A 16,117-nucleotide genomic window follows, 5' to 3' on the forward strand; every position below is an offset into this window, starting at 1 on the left:
CACGACAGTACCATGATTTTATCAAAAATATCATAATTTGTGTTTCGAAGATGAACAAAGTTCTTACAGGTTTGAAAAAACAAAGGTGTATAATCAATGACAGAATTTTTTGGGTGAACTAACCCTTTAATGCAAAGCGTTTTCTGCAATATCATGAATACATTCATCATAACTAACAAGATGAAAACAATGTAAATAAGAGACTTGTTGAGCAGTTTAAACTGTGTCATTGATTATAATGTTTTTTTTGTTTTTTATTTTGTTTTTTTGTTTTTTAAATGCAGAAGTCAAGTCACAGATAGACTCACACTGATCTTAAACTGATGATCCAGCAATTATAAAAGTGAACAATCTTTGACCTTGACCTTTCTGTATATAAAATAATCACACTAGAGAACAGATGGTTTTCATGCTACTAACAGGAACTCATATAGATCATGATGATCTTGAAATGCAGTTTCAGATGTTTATACAGTGCATTGTGAAAGTATTCATACCCCTTCATTTTTTTTCATGTTTTGTTTTGTTGCTGCCTTGTGTTAAACTGCTTTAAATTAGTTTTTTTCCACAACAATCTACACTCCATACACCACAATTGTAAAGCAAAAAAAAAAAAAAAATAATAAAAAAAAACTGTTTTTTAACATCTTTGCAAATTTATTACAGATAAAAAACTAAAATGATTCCAAGTATTCCTACCCTTATCTGGGACAGTTTAAATTTAGCTCAGGAGCATTTATTTCGCTTGTAGATGTTACTACACTTCAAGTGAAGTTAACCTGTGGCAAATTCAATTGAATTGGTATGATTTGGGATGCCACACACGTCTTAATAAAAGGTCTAATGCATATCAGAGCAAAAACCAAGCACTGAGGTCAAAAGAACTGCCTGTAGAGCTCAGAAACAGGTTGATGTCAAGCCACACATCTGTGGAAGAATTCAGAAAAAAACATTGCTTCATTGAAGGGTCACAGAAGCATGTAGTCTCTACAATGGAAGACATTTGAAACAACCAGGACTCTTCCTAGAGATGGCCTCCTGGCCAAACTGAGCAACTGATGGAGAAGGGCTTTGGTTAGTGTGGTGACCAAGAACCTGATAGTCACTCTAGTTGAGCTCCATGATCATATGCGGAGATAGGAGAAATCTACAGAAGGACAAACATCACTTCAACACTCTGCTTATCCAGTCTTTATGGCGGTGTGGCTAAACTCAATCCTCTCTTCAGTTAAGACACATGAAAAAACGCTTTGAATTTACAAAAAAGCACCTAAAGGACCCTCAAACTAGAAGGACCCTCTTGAGAAATAAGATTATCTGGTCTGATGAACCTCAATTCTAAGCATCGTGTTAAAAGGAATCCAGCTCTGCTCATCACCTGCACAGTACCATCCCAAAAGTAAAGTGTGCTGGTAGCAGCTCTTGCTGTGGGGCTGTTCAGTGGCAGGGACCAAGGGACTCCCCAGAGTAGAAGGAATGCTCAGTGCAGCAAAATATAAGGGCCTTTTGCACTACTTTAGTTCCAGAACTAAATGTACAGTACTAAAGCACGGAGTTGATTTTTCCCAGTACCATTTAAAGGGTTGCATTCGCACCGAGAGTGTGTACTAGGACGTGACGTAAGCCGGTCGATAGCGATGTCATTTGTGCATGGCTTTCAACAACGTTAACAACAGGAGGATGGATGACACTGTGATCGGAGCTGTGTTTTTGTTGTGTCTTGCGGGTTTCACAATAATGGACATGGAATGTCGACGTAATACGTAAAGCGATTGAAAGAAAGAAGCTAATTTGGTTCTCGAAAAAGGCAGTCCGATACTAAAATCGCACACAGTTCCTGTGGTGCAAAAACGCCCAAAAGTGGGTAGTTCCACAATTAGTTCTGGTACTATGAAAAGGTTCCTGCGGTGCGAAAGGCCGTATAGAGATAGCTTTGATGAAAACCTAGTCCAGTGCATTCAGAACCTCAGACTGGGCAGAAGGTTTACCTTCCAACAGGACAATGACCCTAAGCACACAGCAAGAGTGGCTTATAGACAACTCTGTGAATGTCCTTTAGTGGCCCAGCCAGAGCCTGGGCTTGAACCCAATCAAATATTTCTGGAGAAACCTGAAAATGTGCATCTGCCCCCATACAACCTGACAGAGCTTGTGAGGTGAAGAGATGAGGAGAAGAATGGTAGATAATTGCCAAATGCTGATGAGCAAACCTTGTTGCATCAAACAAAAAAGATTTGAGACTGTAAAGTTGCTTTAGCGAAATATTTAGTTATATAAATATCATATATAAAGTTATATAAAAACATAAATATTATGAATTCTTATACAGTGTACTTATTTCAGTTTTTTATTTTTAATAAATTTACGAAGTTGTGACAATTCTGTTTTTGCTTTGTCAGTATGGTTTATGGAGTGTTGATTGATTTGGAAAAAAAAGTAATTTAAAGAAGTTTATCATAAGGCAGCAACATAATAAAATGTGAAAAAAATGAAGGGGCATGAATACTTTCGATTTCAAATTATCATGATTTTTTTTGTAATTGCTGCTCTTTCTTGGATGTTGGCTTTGTGAAGTTATCTGTACTTGGTTTTTGAGGAACCAGGGTCTTCAAGATGAATGAAAGATTTGCTGTCACTTTGCTGCAGTAGTTCTGTGTTGTTTGGACACAATCTTAGTGCTCGACTGAATCAATCATCACGTTCATTTATTGCCTCCTATTCTCCTACACTGATGATGTCTTGCCATACTTTGTGTACACAATCATAATCGTAAAAATTGTTACCAAACAAACAATTGGTAACAAAACTCCTGCAAAACAGGCTTCTACTATTTGCCCTTTTTGGAAGTCTGAAAAGTCACCCATTTTACCCAAAGCTTGTAATAAACACTGCTAAACAAAACTTGTACTACACTGATATACTATATGTCTTACATTCATTTAATACATTTCAATAATTCAAGTTAAGCATCAATTCACGTAATATTAGCATTTAAATGTTTTTGGATTTGATTGCTGATTCAAATGATTGCACATTTCAGTCAAAATATTCTGAAAGCATATTTATGAGAAGAGAAGAAGCGTCTTTTCAAAATCCAGCTTTGAACCAGTTTAATGCAGTTTGACTCTCAGATTATTATGCATCATATTATATCCGTGCTGTGGTGGAGGCCTCTACGGGTGAGCAGTAGTAATGCAACTTGTTTACCAATCCCATCCAATTCAAAAGACTGCCAAAGCTTTCCTGGTGAATGAAATGCCACTGCATCACATTTGATTCAGTCCATGCTGTCATTCTGTTTCCATTCAATATCTGGAACAGTTCTGTAAGTTAATATTGGATCATTAAACTGAGTACAAATAAGCATGTTCTGCAAATGTGGACTTAACTTGGCATATGACAAGTGTACCTTGCCTTTACCACATCTATTTTTGGCTGCACACTCTATTGATCTATTTGAATAACATGTAGTGTCAAAGTGTGACAGGTCATCGAGCCAAAAAGACATAAAATCAATCCCACACATGCACGGAAGGACCATTACCTCAACATATAGAAAAAATTAAACATCATCGGTCAGTTTCTCTTTGATGTCTCAGTAGAGGAAAGCCTGTCTGATATGAATGGCCAGAGCAGAAGAGAATCGCTGCCAAGCATCTCGTAGTGAAGCAATAAAAAGAGTGCAGTCACTTACAACAGTGGGATTTCTCAGAATGTGTTTGTGATGATTTGCATTGAGGGGTTTGAAAAGAAGCTTATGCAACAGCAGTGGATAATTTGTATAACTTGTGCTTACTATAGGCTGGAGGGAGGTCAGAGATGCTGGCTACTCTTTGTCTACTGCCACTGGTATTCCTAATGGCTTGGGTGAACCAAAAATATTTAAAATAAATTATATAAAAATGCCGGTTTATATAAAAATCCCACACGTTCTACAAATTATTTTTGTACTGGGGTGACCTCACTAATTCCCATCATATTGTTTCCCAGCAACAGAAGCCTGTGTACTGTCATTCCTGGAAAATACTGTGCAAATAACTACACCTAAACTTAAATATAATTGGTTTGAGTGTCATTGTGGTATACTATTATAGTTTTATTAATATTTAGATTTGTTATTTTTTTATGTTTTAATGGTTTTAGTTTTACTTAATTGTAATAACCCCATGTTGCAGTCTAAGCAAACATAACCAATAAAAAATATTATTGTGTGGATTATTGTATTGACTCCTTCACAGCAGGGTTGTTATCATAAATACAATTAAATATATAAATATTAGATGAAAAATGTTGCCAACCTGAATACGTTTCAGATGAAGCAGGGAATGTACTAACTGAAAATAAATAAAAACTAAACCTTTAAGTAGCAAAACTGATGACACAGCAGTCAGAAACTCAGGATGATATAAAAAGGAGCACAGGTGATTCAGAAAATGAATCCTACAAGTGGGAGACAAAGAGGAAGAGGAGGGGAAAAGAAAACTGAAGGGGATGGGGTAAAGTATGTTTATTCTTGATTAAATACACAGCCCTGTAGTTAATCATGTTCTGATCATGAGGACAGCTGGCCTACAGGCTCATCTACAGGCTTTCAATACTAAATACAGATAAAATATAATGACGGAACAGTAGCAGTACTTCAGCAACTTTTTACAACTTTTACTTTTTATATATATGTACAGTAAATACTGAAGCACAAGTTGTCCACCCTCAAACTCATACTGTAACTACTGAACTGATTTGTAGCCAAGTACTTCTTACATTTACTGTATTTTTGCAGAACTACAGTAAGAGATGACTCTATATTCTGTTTCTGTGTTACAATTCTTTGGTATTTGACCTTTTCCTTTCTAATGCTTTTCATCTACTGTACTATAAGATCTCCTTACAGCAGTGTAATGAAAATAATATTTTCTTACTGTAAAGCTTATTGTTGAATTTCACTGTATCTGCTATGTTTACTGTAACATGTATCTGCTCTAATTATGTTGTATACTGTAATAGACATTGAGCTGTAAAATGATACCTGATTGCCAAAAGAAGGTTTTTGCAACAGTGTTATGAATTCATCTCATTAGTGTGTAAGACTAGTTTGTGTGTGTTTGAGGGCTTGTGTGTCATGTCTGAGGGCAAAGTTTTGTTTTGTTTTTTCAGCAAGATTGAATAGTTTTGAGTGGAGAGCTTTATTTTGACCTGAAAACAGGAAGTATTGGGTATTGGGCGAGAAGTTATGGATTTGTGTTTAGAGTTTTGAGAAAAGGAGTCACAATTTCAAGAAATGTGTTTAAGCAATCGAGAGCTGTAAGATCTCTTTACAGTAGTGTAATGACAGTAAACGTTTCTTAAAGTTTATTGCTGAATTGCACTGTATCTGCACCCCTCTATTTATGTTGTATACTGTAACAGTCATTGACTAGCAAAAGGATATCTATTTCCCAAAAGGAGGATTTTGTAACAGTGTTTTGAATTGATCTCACTAGTGTTCTCTAGGCAGTGAAGTAGTGCATGTATTTGACAGCTTTGTGTTTCATCTGAGGACAAAGTTTGAGTCTGACGAAAGAGAACATGTTTTTGACTAAACTATTTGATTTTGAGCTGGAAGTGTGAAGTTTGCACAAGTTGGTGTGTAGTTTTGAGATTGTGTATATAGTTGTGAGAAAATGGTGAATTGTTTCATGAATTGTGTTAGCAATCCAGAAAAACTGTAAATGACCCCGTCCCCTTCAGTTTTCTTCCCCTCCTCTTCCTCTTTGTCTCCCACTAGTAGATTTCATTTTCTGAATCACGTAATCACCTGTTCTCCTTTTTATATCATCCTGAGATTCTGACTGGTGTGTCATCAGTTTTGCTACTGAATGTTCACACATGGATAATGATGCTTGAGTTAATTATATTGTGTGTTTGTGTTTTCTGAATGAGAACATGGTTAAACCTGTGCAAAATGATGGCACTTTTGTGTAGAGTTTTGCAGAAAACACTGAGCAAATGGGAACGTGTGTGCAAACAGGTGAAATGTGTTTTTTCTTGTTTCGAGAACTGTATGAATTGTTTTGGAAAACTGAGCCAAATTAATCAGTTATAGTGTTTTAGCAATCAAGAAAACTTGATTCAACTTGATTCAGACAGGTAGGATCACATACCGATTTTTATGCATAGAAAATTTTATCATAACCAATTTAAATCAGTAAGATGCGAGACTGACAAACCAATACGCACTTTTCATCATACAATGGTAAACTGATATTTGACATAAAACATCACTGATATATTCCAAAGCCACTGAATGATCTGTTCTCCAGTCTTCACTGGTCTTTCCCAGTATATGCTCTGCATTATAGAGCTGGGTCAATTTGACCGCAGTTACATAACTGCTGTCTGCTTGCATTGAACTCTTGAAGCTCGTCTTTCCTTAATCTCTTCTGCTTGATTATTCTCTTTCTCTCTCTCTTTCTAAACTCATCCCTGACGCACTCAAGCTGGGGACACAGACAAGGTTTCTTACTCACACACACACACACACACACGATCCCGAGCAACCGCCACGGTCCAGTTCTGAGCGGATCGGGAAGGCTGAGGAACCCCGTCTGTCCCCTCAGGGGAGCGAAGGGGATTTGAGAAAAGAGAATCACGCCATACTGTCACACACACACTACACAACCTCTGCATCTGCACCTATTCTACTTCATTTACCAGGTTCATGCATTTCACTCAAGTCTGGGTTAAACACAGTTATTGAATAAAATATTTCTTTATGGGAATTGTGACTAAGCAGTAACATCTCATTAGCATTGCTGTTTTAGTGTGTATTATCATTTTAAAAAAAACATCTCTAACAGTGTACATGACACATTCTGTCAGATACCATTGCACACAGTCATTTGGAGATGATTGCATGAAAGGACTGTCCAAGACCGGGTTCCAGTTGGTATTACATTTGGGAATGGTGTATGAAAACGTGCTTCTGCAAACAAATGCTAATGTACTATGTACTATGCAGCGGTAATTAGTGGCATACTGTCCAAACATATTTGGACTCATTCATTCCACTGTTCATTAGCATTCTGCACCTGCTGCATCCCAAATACCACACTAAAATTTACCAGTTCTTATGAGAAACTATCCACAGAGAATACACATAGCTAAAGCAGTCAAATAAAATATATGAAACACATTGTGTGATTTGTTTTCCTTTTTGTTATATTTAGGTCACATTAAGATGACTCATATCTTCATAATTTATCATTTTGTGTGTGAGTTTCAAATGCCATTTATATAAACATTGTGTAAATTCCCACAGATTCTGACCTTTGATCTTAAAATATAAGAACTGTCATGAAAATATGAATTAATGAATAGTACATTTGAATTGAATTTTTGGAAAAAGTATCAAATAAGTATAGAAATTTTGATAAGATAATCTTATCAAAACTCACTAATATTTATTATATTGATATATTCACATATTAATATACTGTAATATTATTAGTCTATGTGAATATATATACATTTCTTACACATATTAAAAATATAAACAAATAAAAAACACCATCAGTAATATAAAAAACATTAACTTAACACAAAACGAATTCAACTTATTTAAATATTATTAAATATTATTAAATATTTAAATATTATTATCACATTTATTGATATTCTGGATTATTATTTGTTTTATTTGTTTTATTTGTAAAATTTTGCTATTTGTTTTTGTCATTTTTATTTTAGCTTTAATTCATTTATATTCCAGTTTGAGTAATTTTATACTTAAACTTATTTTATTTCAGGTATTGTCATGGCAACATTTCAGCCATCTAATATTTTAATGTTTTCTTTTCTTTTCTTTTCTTTTCTTTTCTTTTCTTTTCTTTTCTTTTCTTTTAATATTTTATTTAATTTCAATTGATGAAAATAATTTTAACAGTTATCCCACAAAATACTGTGTAAAATATGTTTTCACTTCTTGAAATAAACTTTTTCACTTTTTTTTTTTTTTTTTTTGCAGTTTTTGCAGTTTTTGCTCATCTTTTTCTCATGTCAGTTGCTTAGTCATTGTAAATCAGGAGGATGACCTTAACTGTGACCTCTGCATTCCACAACTTATCTACATTACATGGCACTTCACAAACATGGTTTGCCATCAAACCAGCAGTCCTGAAAAAAATTAACTCCCAACTTGTTGCAAACATCTGGATCATCACATGAACACATTCTCAGGAGAGCTCATGCTGAGCAGTTGTTGGCTGAAGGACTATGAAGACAAACCACAAAAACAGACTGTGTTTCAGAGATGCAATCAGTCATAATGTATTTAACTGACCTTGATTAACTAAGTTTCAGAGAGGACAGCTGAAATAAGAGACGGTCTTTGAAGCGCTGCTGATAAACACGTGAATTTAATCCAGTCAGAAACTAGAGCATGCACAGATAAACTCTTCCACAGAAGTATGTGCAGTTGAACTTCAAGAGAAACCACTCTTTGCTCTTTGATCAGATCATCTGACATTAGAAACAGTTGTGGGTAATGAATGTGAGTAGTTTGTTGCATCACAAGGTAATGCAATAGGTCAGGTAAACAGAGATAGCGATGTGGGAGTAATCACTAAATGAATCTGAGTGACATCTCTAGTATACAATACTGTTCTGATATCTCTGGAAAAAGATATGGGAGTTCTCTCAAGAGATATTAAAATCTACCTGTGTAATATTGGCAAAGAGATAAAGGAGTTTCTTCTTGATGTATTTTCTCTGCTATTGTCCTGGGACAAATATTATTAAAAATTGGATTGTAAAAAAAACTCTTAGTGTACAGATCAAGACAAGTTTGGCATTATTAGCAGCAGATGGGCAGGTTTATTTTCCAGTTTAAAATGGCAGATTATTTAGATTGATTTATGGATTCACAAAATTTTAGGTGTAATGCACATGAAATTTGCATTTGTCCCAACTGAAATTGAGGAGAGAAAAGCTTGACGTGGTTTAATATGGTTATGAAGCCAACTATTTGTGGCATTTACTGTTACATATCATTTAGACTGCTGCAAATGTGTGTATTTCATATTTATTAGAACCTCCGACAATGCATAGATTAGGAAATAGCCTTACTTTATTCTATTCTAATAGAAAATACAATATTTTACTATTTGGAAAATACTCAAAGGAACCTGTCAGACCAGACATTAGGAATCTAATGTTAAATTTGGGTCTAGTACCCTCTAGTGGCCAAATGGCGACAACAAACAAAGAATTTTTTAACTAAAGCAGTCGAGCTTGTTGGTAAAGTATTCCAATTTCCAGTAAGCTATGCAAACTAAAGATAGTTAATAAGACAGGATAAAGCAGATGAGCAAATTTATTCAACAACCAAACAGTCATGAGCCAGATTTATTTGTTTATATTAGAGGAAGCTTCGACCTGTAATTTTATCAAAGCCCGACTGGGGGCGCTGTTGCCTGGAGCGCTCAGTCGCGTCCGATGAAGCAGTTCAACACACATTGTATATAATTTTCCTTTAACTTTTGGGTGTGTACTTACTGAAACATTATACTCATGAGCTGAAGGCAATTTTCCCAATACCGACAGCCTCACGAGCGACCGTGTGAGCAGTGAGATTTTTCCATATAGGCTATAACCTAGTGTTAGGCTATCAGTATAATAGTGAATATTTCTCAATGTAGGTGTATTTTTAAATTCTCTACATAACTTATTAAGCATTAAAAATACATAGACTGAACATAAGTTGACCTTGTTTGGCTAGGGCGTGTTTTCACATAATTGTCACATAAAATTGAATCCATAAAACAGCTATGATGACAAACAAACAAAAATCAGTGCAATGAAGCAGCAAATATACAAAACCTCAAATTATTATTTATAAACATATATAAATATTTGACAATTATATAGCTTGTTATTATATGGTTGACTAAATGTAGCTGTGCCTGTGTAATTTTATTGTAATTAAAAATTACATTTTAAATTTTATTTTATTTTTATTTTTTTAATGTTTTGTACGAATCAAATTGTACAAATTAATACAAAATAACCACCTCATAAAATCATTATGTTTATGATTTTTTAAATTACAGGGGTTGGATTTGGTTTTGTGAGATGTGATATATGAAATTTAACAGCTCATAAAAATGTTTTATGAATAGAAAATCAATACCATAGTACATAACACAGTTTCAGCTATGAGCTTAAGAGTTTAACAGGTAAGCATTTGTGAAAAGTAAGTGAACCTCTCTTTTGAGAGCACTGTCCATATAGTATGTTTATGTCAGTCCAGTGTGGTAAATAGGATCAGCCTCTTCTCTCATTTCAGATATAGAGTTGCAGCCCTTGTAGCCAAACATTACAGCAAATCACTATTTCTTTTAGTGTGAAATGATGAAATGTCAGACAGCAGATAAGAAGGTTGCTTTTAATGTATATTCTGACATGCCAAGAGTTGTTTTTTCAGAATTGAATGTAATATTTTCCACATATATACTCGAAAGAACGAAGAGAAAAGTTGAGAAAAAACAGGTGTGGCCACAATTCTAATTGAATTATGCGAGTGGGAGTTAAATGGTGTATAATTATGATGTGAGCAACTTACGAAAGACACAATTAAAATTTTCAGCGCCAACAATACTTAAAACAAGTCACCATTCATACATCATTTTACACAACATGGCCAATCGCCAAAATAATAACAGTAAAGCAATTCGGCATTATCAAATCTTTTCGACCCGCGTGACATTGCATTTCCCTCCATTTAAATACCTTTTAGAAAACATACATGGTAGAAAATAATTAACAATACAACATTTCCATTAGTACATTAATACCACATGACCAAATGTTCTCATTGGACATTTGAGTAGCCCTCACTGGTTTGATCCTGAGATCACTGTCATTAAGGCAGCATTCGTTTCATTAAGACTGCAGCAGATAGCAGCTTACAAACAGAGGTGGTCTAAAGATGCCAATGTTTCCACAGCCCCCATTCAGCTTCTCTTCTTCCACTGAAACTTTTCATATATATCTCATGACAAACAAGCGGAGTGATGTGTTTTAATGTTTCTCTTTAAATTATCAAGGATTTTTTTTTTTGTTCCCGTGGCAACAGTGCACTGTTTGTAAGCATGCAGTTCATGTTGCACTTTCTTCAGTATTCATCACATACTGACCTAGCCTATATACTTATAATATAAATATACTGCACTATATTACACAGCTAAACGTATATTAACAGATGCCCTGGCACTCAGAAAATGAAAGAAAACACTAAGTAGCCTACATAATTATTTCATTAAATATCAGCCCTTTCTGCTTGTTGGAACTGATGAAAATTATAACAAAGTGACCATTTAAAAACCGTAACTACTTCTATAAACATTATTAGATCATTTTCCTTTTTAAAAAGGTATAACTGGATAATGTCTTTTGCTTTTTAAATATGTTCGGCCACCAAACGCTGCTTTTAGCGGACCTCTCTGTAATGTTGCCAAGTCTGTGGTTTTCCCACGGAATTGGGCTACTTAAACATTGTTGATTTCATGTCTGCGGGTTTAAGATATTTAGACCCTGGAATGCAAATTTTACCAGAGGATCCCCGCCGAGAAACATGTATTTTACCCCCCTTAATGCGATTTTGGGCTAGTTTTGAGTAGCAGTTGGGTGGGTTTTGCTGCGAAAACCTGGCAACCCTGCCTCTCTGGTAGAATCAACACAAGGAAATTGTTTCACTGTTTGGCTTGAACCATCTGTGTGGGTCAATGATGGAGGGCATGTTTGAGAACAATTCTGGCTCTTGCTTTCAAAGGGCAAAAAAACAGGGGGCACAGAGAGAGTCAGATAAGAATTTTTTTAGGAAGGGACACTGTGAGCAGATGTAGGTAGTATACTCAAATATCTGCATACTGCTGATGTAAGACAAGTGACAACTGAGAACAACAGGAGAGGAATGCTTGAAGGAGAAAACAGCCTTTGGCAACCATAAAGGAAAGAAATATTGTTTTACTTGGCAGCATTATAAACCACAGTGTAAAATAAAGACAGCAGGCTTGCAGCTAGTTTCTTTTCTTTTTTTTTTCTTATACAACAATGGGCTGTTGGTTCATTGAATAATGTCACAACTTTCAATCACAAACAAAATTCAACAACAGTACGAGTACAGCTCAATCATCAAATGTGCATTTTCGCCACACTGCGTTAGGCGAATTGCACTATAATTGGAAAAAGTTTTTATTCCGCCCTTCATTGCACTTGAATTATTTGTCTGACTTGAACACAAACAATGGCACTGCTTAGCAACCTGCAACTTTTCTAAATTGTGTGAAAATGGCAGTGCTCTCTCTCACACAGTGTCACGGCTTATTTAAGCATCCGATAAAGACAAAATCCAAAAAGGTTGGCCATGGAGAGTCATCAAAAAATTGACAGTTCAAATGTATTTTCGCATTTAAAATGACGACGAGAAAATATACAACAACTCTGTTTTTTGGTCTCTACACTGACATATGACAACACGCAGTGTAATGTCTTTCTCCGTTCTGTTTCTCAGGCTCGTCTCCAAAGCCATCTTAACACAACAGCTGATTCTGTCTCTTTTGAGCGCAGTAACTGTGAAAGCTCTGAGTAACAGTGGCACAGTATGAATATGTGAAGCACACCACAGTGATTCACCTTTCAAGGCTCTCTCTCTTTGGATAAGAGAACGCAAATGCTCTTCATATGCTTCTGACATACCTCTGTCATTTCTATTAGGAGCACATGGGCCTCCCAGACTCCAAAAATCAACCCGCTGAATTTATGCGAACATTACAAATGTTATTGCACCTCGTGGCACAAGCCAGCTGTGATAATCAAATGAATTCTTCACACAAAGTGCTTGCCTTCCTCTCTGAAGAACTATTTAAATAACGTAATAGCAGCCCTTCTCCAGAGAGCGACCTAAACTGGCAGCCTTAAGTGGCGGTGCAGTCTGAGGGCAAAGTGAGCCGGACCGCCCCTCCACCCCCTGTAGAAGCAGAAAAAGCTGCTGAGTTGGGTCCATTGGCCTCCATAGTGAAGAGCTTGCAGGCTCGTGGAGGGATGTACTCTGGGGCGGGAACGGTGGCATTGGCGGCAGTGGCAGGAGCCTCTCTTTCGGGGCTGGAGGTGTGAGAGGAGCAGGGCGAGTTGGTGGGACTGAGCTGCACGGCTGTGGTGTCCTGCATCGTGTGTTCGCTGGTCTCAATCTCAAACGCCGCGCCTCCACTTAATCCCCCTCCGCCCCTACCCATGAATCCCAAACCGCCAACTCCTTTGGTCCGTCGAGAGCTCTGAGGCGGAGGCAAGCGACTGCAGATGCAGCAAGCCCCGAAGAAGGAGAATGCCACAAGCAGGAGTACAGGTCCGATGATGATTGGGGGATTGCTAGAGGGCACAAGCGTGCTGAAGGCGAAGGCGCCTACTAAGGTGATGTTGATGCCTGCCAACATGATGCACAATCCACATGCACAGCAGAGGGCTGGAGAAGGCAGACCCTGAGGACGGGATTTACGCTTCTTGCGGGTCTGCGTTTCCTTTTTGGGCACTGAAGTGCCAGAACTCTGTTCGCTGCAAACCATATTGGTGAGGGTCATGATTACAGAGTTGCTGCCACAACTCCACTCACACCTGCCATGTTCTTATCAGCAAACTGTAGAACATGACCATTGCTTCTTCATTAGTGCTTGCTTCACTCACTGTGGATGTTACCTGTAGTGCAGAAACAAAGAGTTAGTGTCATACTTTTTAGTAAACTGCAGGTATTATGGGAATTTACCATAACGAGCATTACAAGATGCCATTTGTTGAGTTATTATTAAAGTTTCCTGTCCAGCAACTGGGGTCAATAATAACAGAGCACATGAAGCCAAAACACCATCAGGGTAACACATTTAACAATAAATTATTTTAATAAACATTAACTTAATCACATAAATTGCAACATAAATTCTCCACTGACAACAGGATAAGAGGAAACAAATCTAGATATATAATAATAATATGATATAGATGATAATAATAATAATAATATCAGCAAATATCAGTAAATTCAGTTTCTTCATCACAGACAGAAATTACATTTTAAAATATATTTAAATAGAAACCAGTTATTTTTAATTATAATATTTCACAATGTTACTGTTTATTCTATTTTATACACTAACGGTAGTGCAATCTATAATAAAATATAACATCATTTATTTTTTCCATAATTTATTTTTACATTTGTTACAGTATCCTGTAGCAAAATAACTTCAACAGTCAATTAACAGGTTTTACTGTATATTTGTACCTTTAGAATAAAGGGGGGGATGACAGTAAATTACTTAACAGTCATGACACTTTGTTTTCATAGTCACCATTTGCTCTTATATGCAACTGTAGCCTACTTCACAACGCCAAGGTCACATTTTAGACTACTTTCTGAAGCAAACTTAAGAAGCAAATCATTTGACACAATATCAGTTTCAATCATATTGTGTCATCAACTGTGTAAAATGAATTAGTAAAAATGCGTAGGTACTAATGGGAGCAATGAGCATCAATGCTGGTTTCACCCCTACCGGATGTAATAGCCCATGAGACGCTTAAATGTGGTTAAAGACGACCGCTTAAACAAATATATAAATATGGTGCTTTGATCCATATGGACACATGCAGTGATTTAGAAATATTGTCAGCGTCTCTTTATGAACAAGAAAAGGTCTTACCGCTTAGTCGACGTCCAGAGGAATTACACAGGCTTACTTGATGGAGGTCTCCGGGTACCTGCGAAACCTGTCGTTTCCTTTAAGTTGAAAACGCCGTCCTAAAAAATACGATGTCTTTCACGCGCGTTTCGCTGCTCGACTCATATTAAGATCAACACGGCTGTCACTCAATACACGTCAGTCGCGCTCCACGAGCTGGATTCGAGTCTCACATTCTGAGTGACAGGATTTCTCTCAACAAACGACTATTTTTCTTTAACAAAACCAAATGATACTAAGCATTAAGTGTTGTAATATTTTCCTTTCGCGTTGGCAGTAACAGGTAGCAAAGAAAGCCCGTGTGTTGATCAGTGCAGTGGTGTGAATGAGCGGGTGGGCATGGGTTCATTGGGTGTGTAGGGAGGAGGGACCCTCTCTCTCATCTTCAGCTGTGCATTGTGAACAGCTCCCAGTGCTGAACGCCTATCTATGATAGCAGGCTAAACTACTCCACTCCAAAAAAAAAAAAAAAAAATTATATTAAATAAAAAAAAACCCGGCACATATAGTTAAACCTTTACATAGGCACATATCCCTGCCAAAATACCATAATTAGGCATAACTGTGTTTTGCCAGAAATTATTTTCCTGTAAACTGTGTAAATAATTATACAGTAGCCTACTGTAAATTATTATACTGTAAATATTATCCTTATATGCATTTATTATATTGTATGTAAATGTTTGCAAAGCAACATTTAAAGATTGTATCTCCCCTTACAAAATAACCAATATAACCATCATTTCTGTCAAAATATATTTTTTGTTATTTTATGTTGTTGACTAGTAATATGCTACCGCTGTTTTATTTCAGAAACAAATAGTAGGCCTAGGCTGTCTGCCATAGATATGTATAGGCCTCCACACATAGGCGGGTAATTTGCGGATGGGACGGGTGGGACATGTCACCACCACTTTTTGCCAGGGTCGATATTGTCCCTACCACGTTTTCAAAGTAATTGAAAAATATTAGGCTATGTATGCATTAAAGGGAAGACAAGATCAACAAATCATTCTTCATAATCTAATTAGGGTGATATAATATTAATAATAATAATGATTATGACTCCTAAAGCATGCATAACTCGTACAGTGCAATAACGACGTGATTTGCAGCTGTGCACTTTTCGTAATGTCATTATAGCATTTTATGTTAAAAATGGAGCGCGTCCTTGTGCTAAGTAGGCCTGCCCTCTACTAAAGATTTTTCTAGTCAACTAGTCGCACGTTATATTAAATTGATTAATATCATAATATATTAACCATACTTTAATATATAGGCAGGGGTAATATATAGGCAAGCGAATTAGGCTAGAGCCGAGCGAGCGGCAACCTCCCGCTCTCTCTTGTGAA

General features: G+C 36.4%; 1 protein-coding gene across 1 annotated transcript; it reads right to left on the bottom strand.

Moving 5' to 3' along the window:
• Window positions 1-10,419: 10,419 nt before the first annotated feature.
• Window positions 10,420-15,141, bottom strand: LOC122136186 (transmembrane protein 275). The gene is made up of 2 exons (XM_042718046.1): window positions 14,727-15,141; window positions 10,420-13,725 (listed from the first exon to the last, which is right to left on the bottom strand). The coding sequence occupies exon 2, from the start codon at window positions 13,608-13,610 to the stop codon at window positions 12,951-12,953; it is 660 nt and encodes a 219-aa protein (XP_042573980.1). The 5' UTR covers window positions 13,611-13,725; window positions 14,727-15,141; the 3' UTR covers window positions 10,420-12,950.
• Window positions 15,142-16,117: the final 976 nt, after the last annotated feature.

The sequence above is a fragment of the Cyprinus carpio genome, chromosome B2, assembly GCF_018340385.1.
Source record: "Cyprinus carpio isolate SPL01 chromosome B2, ASM1834038v1, whole genome shotgun sequence".
Lineage (NCBI taxonomy): Eukaryota > Metazoa > Chordata > Actinopteri > Cypriniformes > Cyprinidae > Cyprinus > Cyprinus carpio.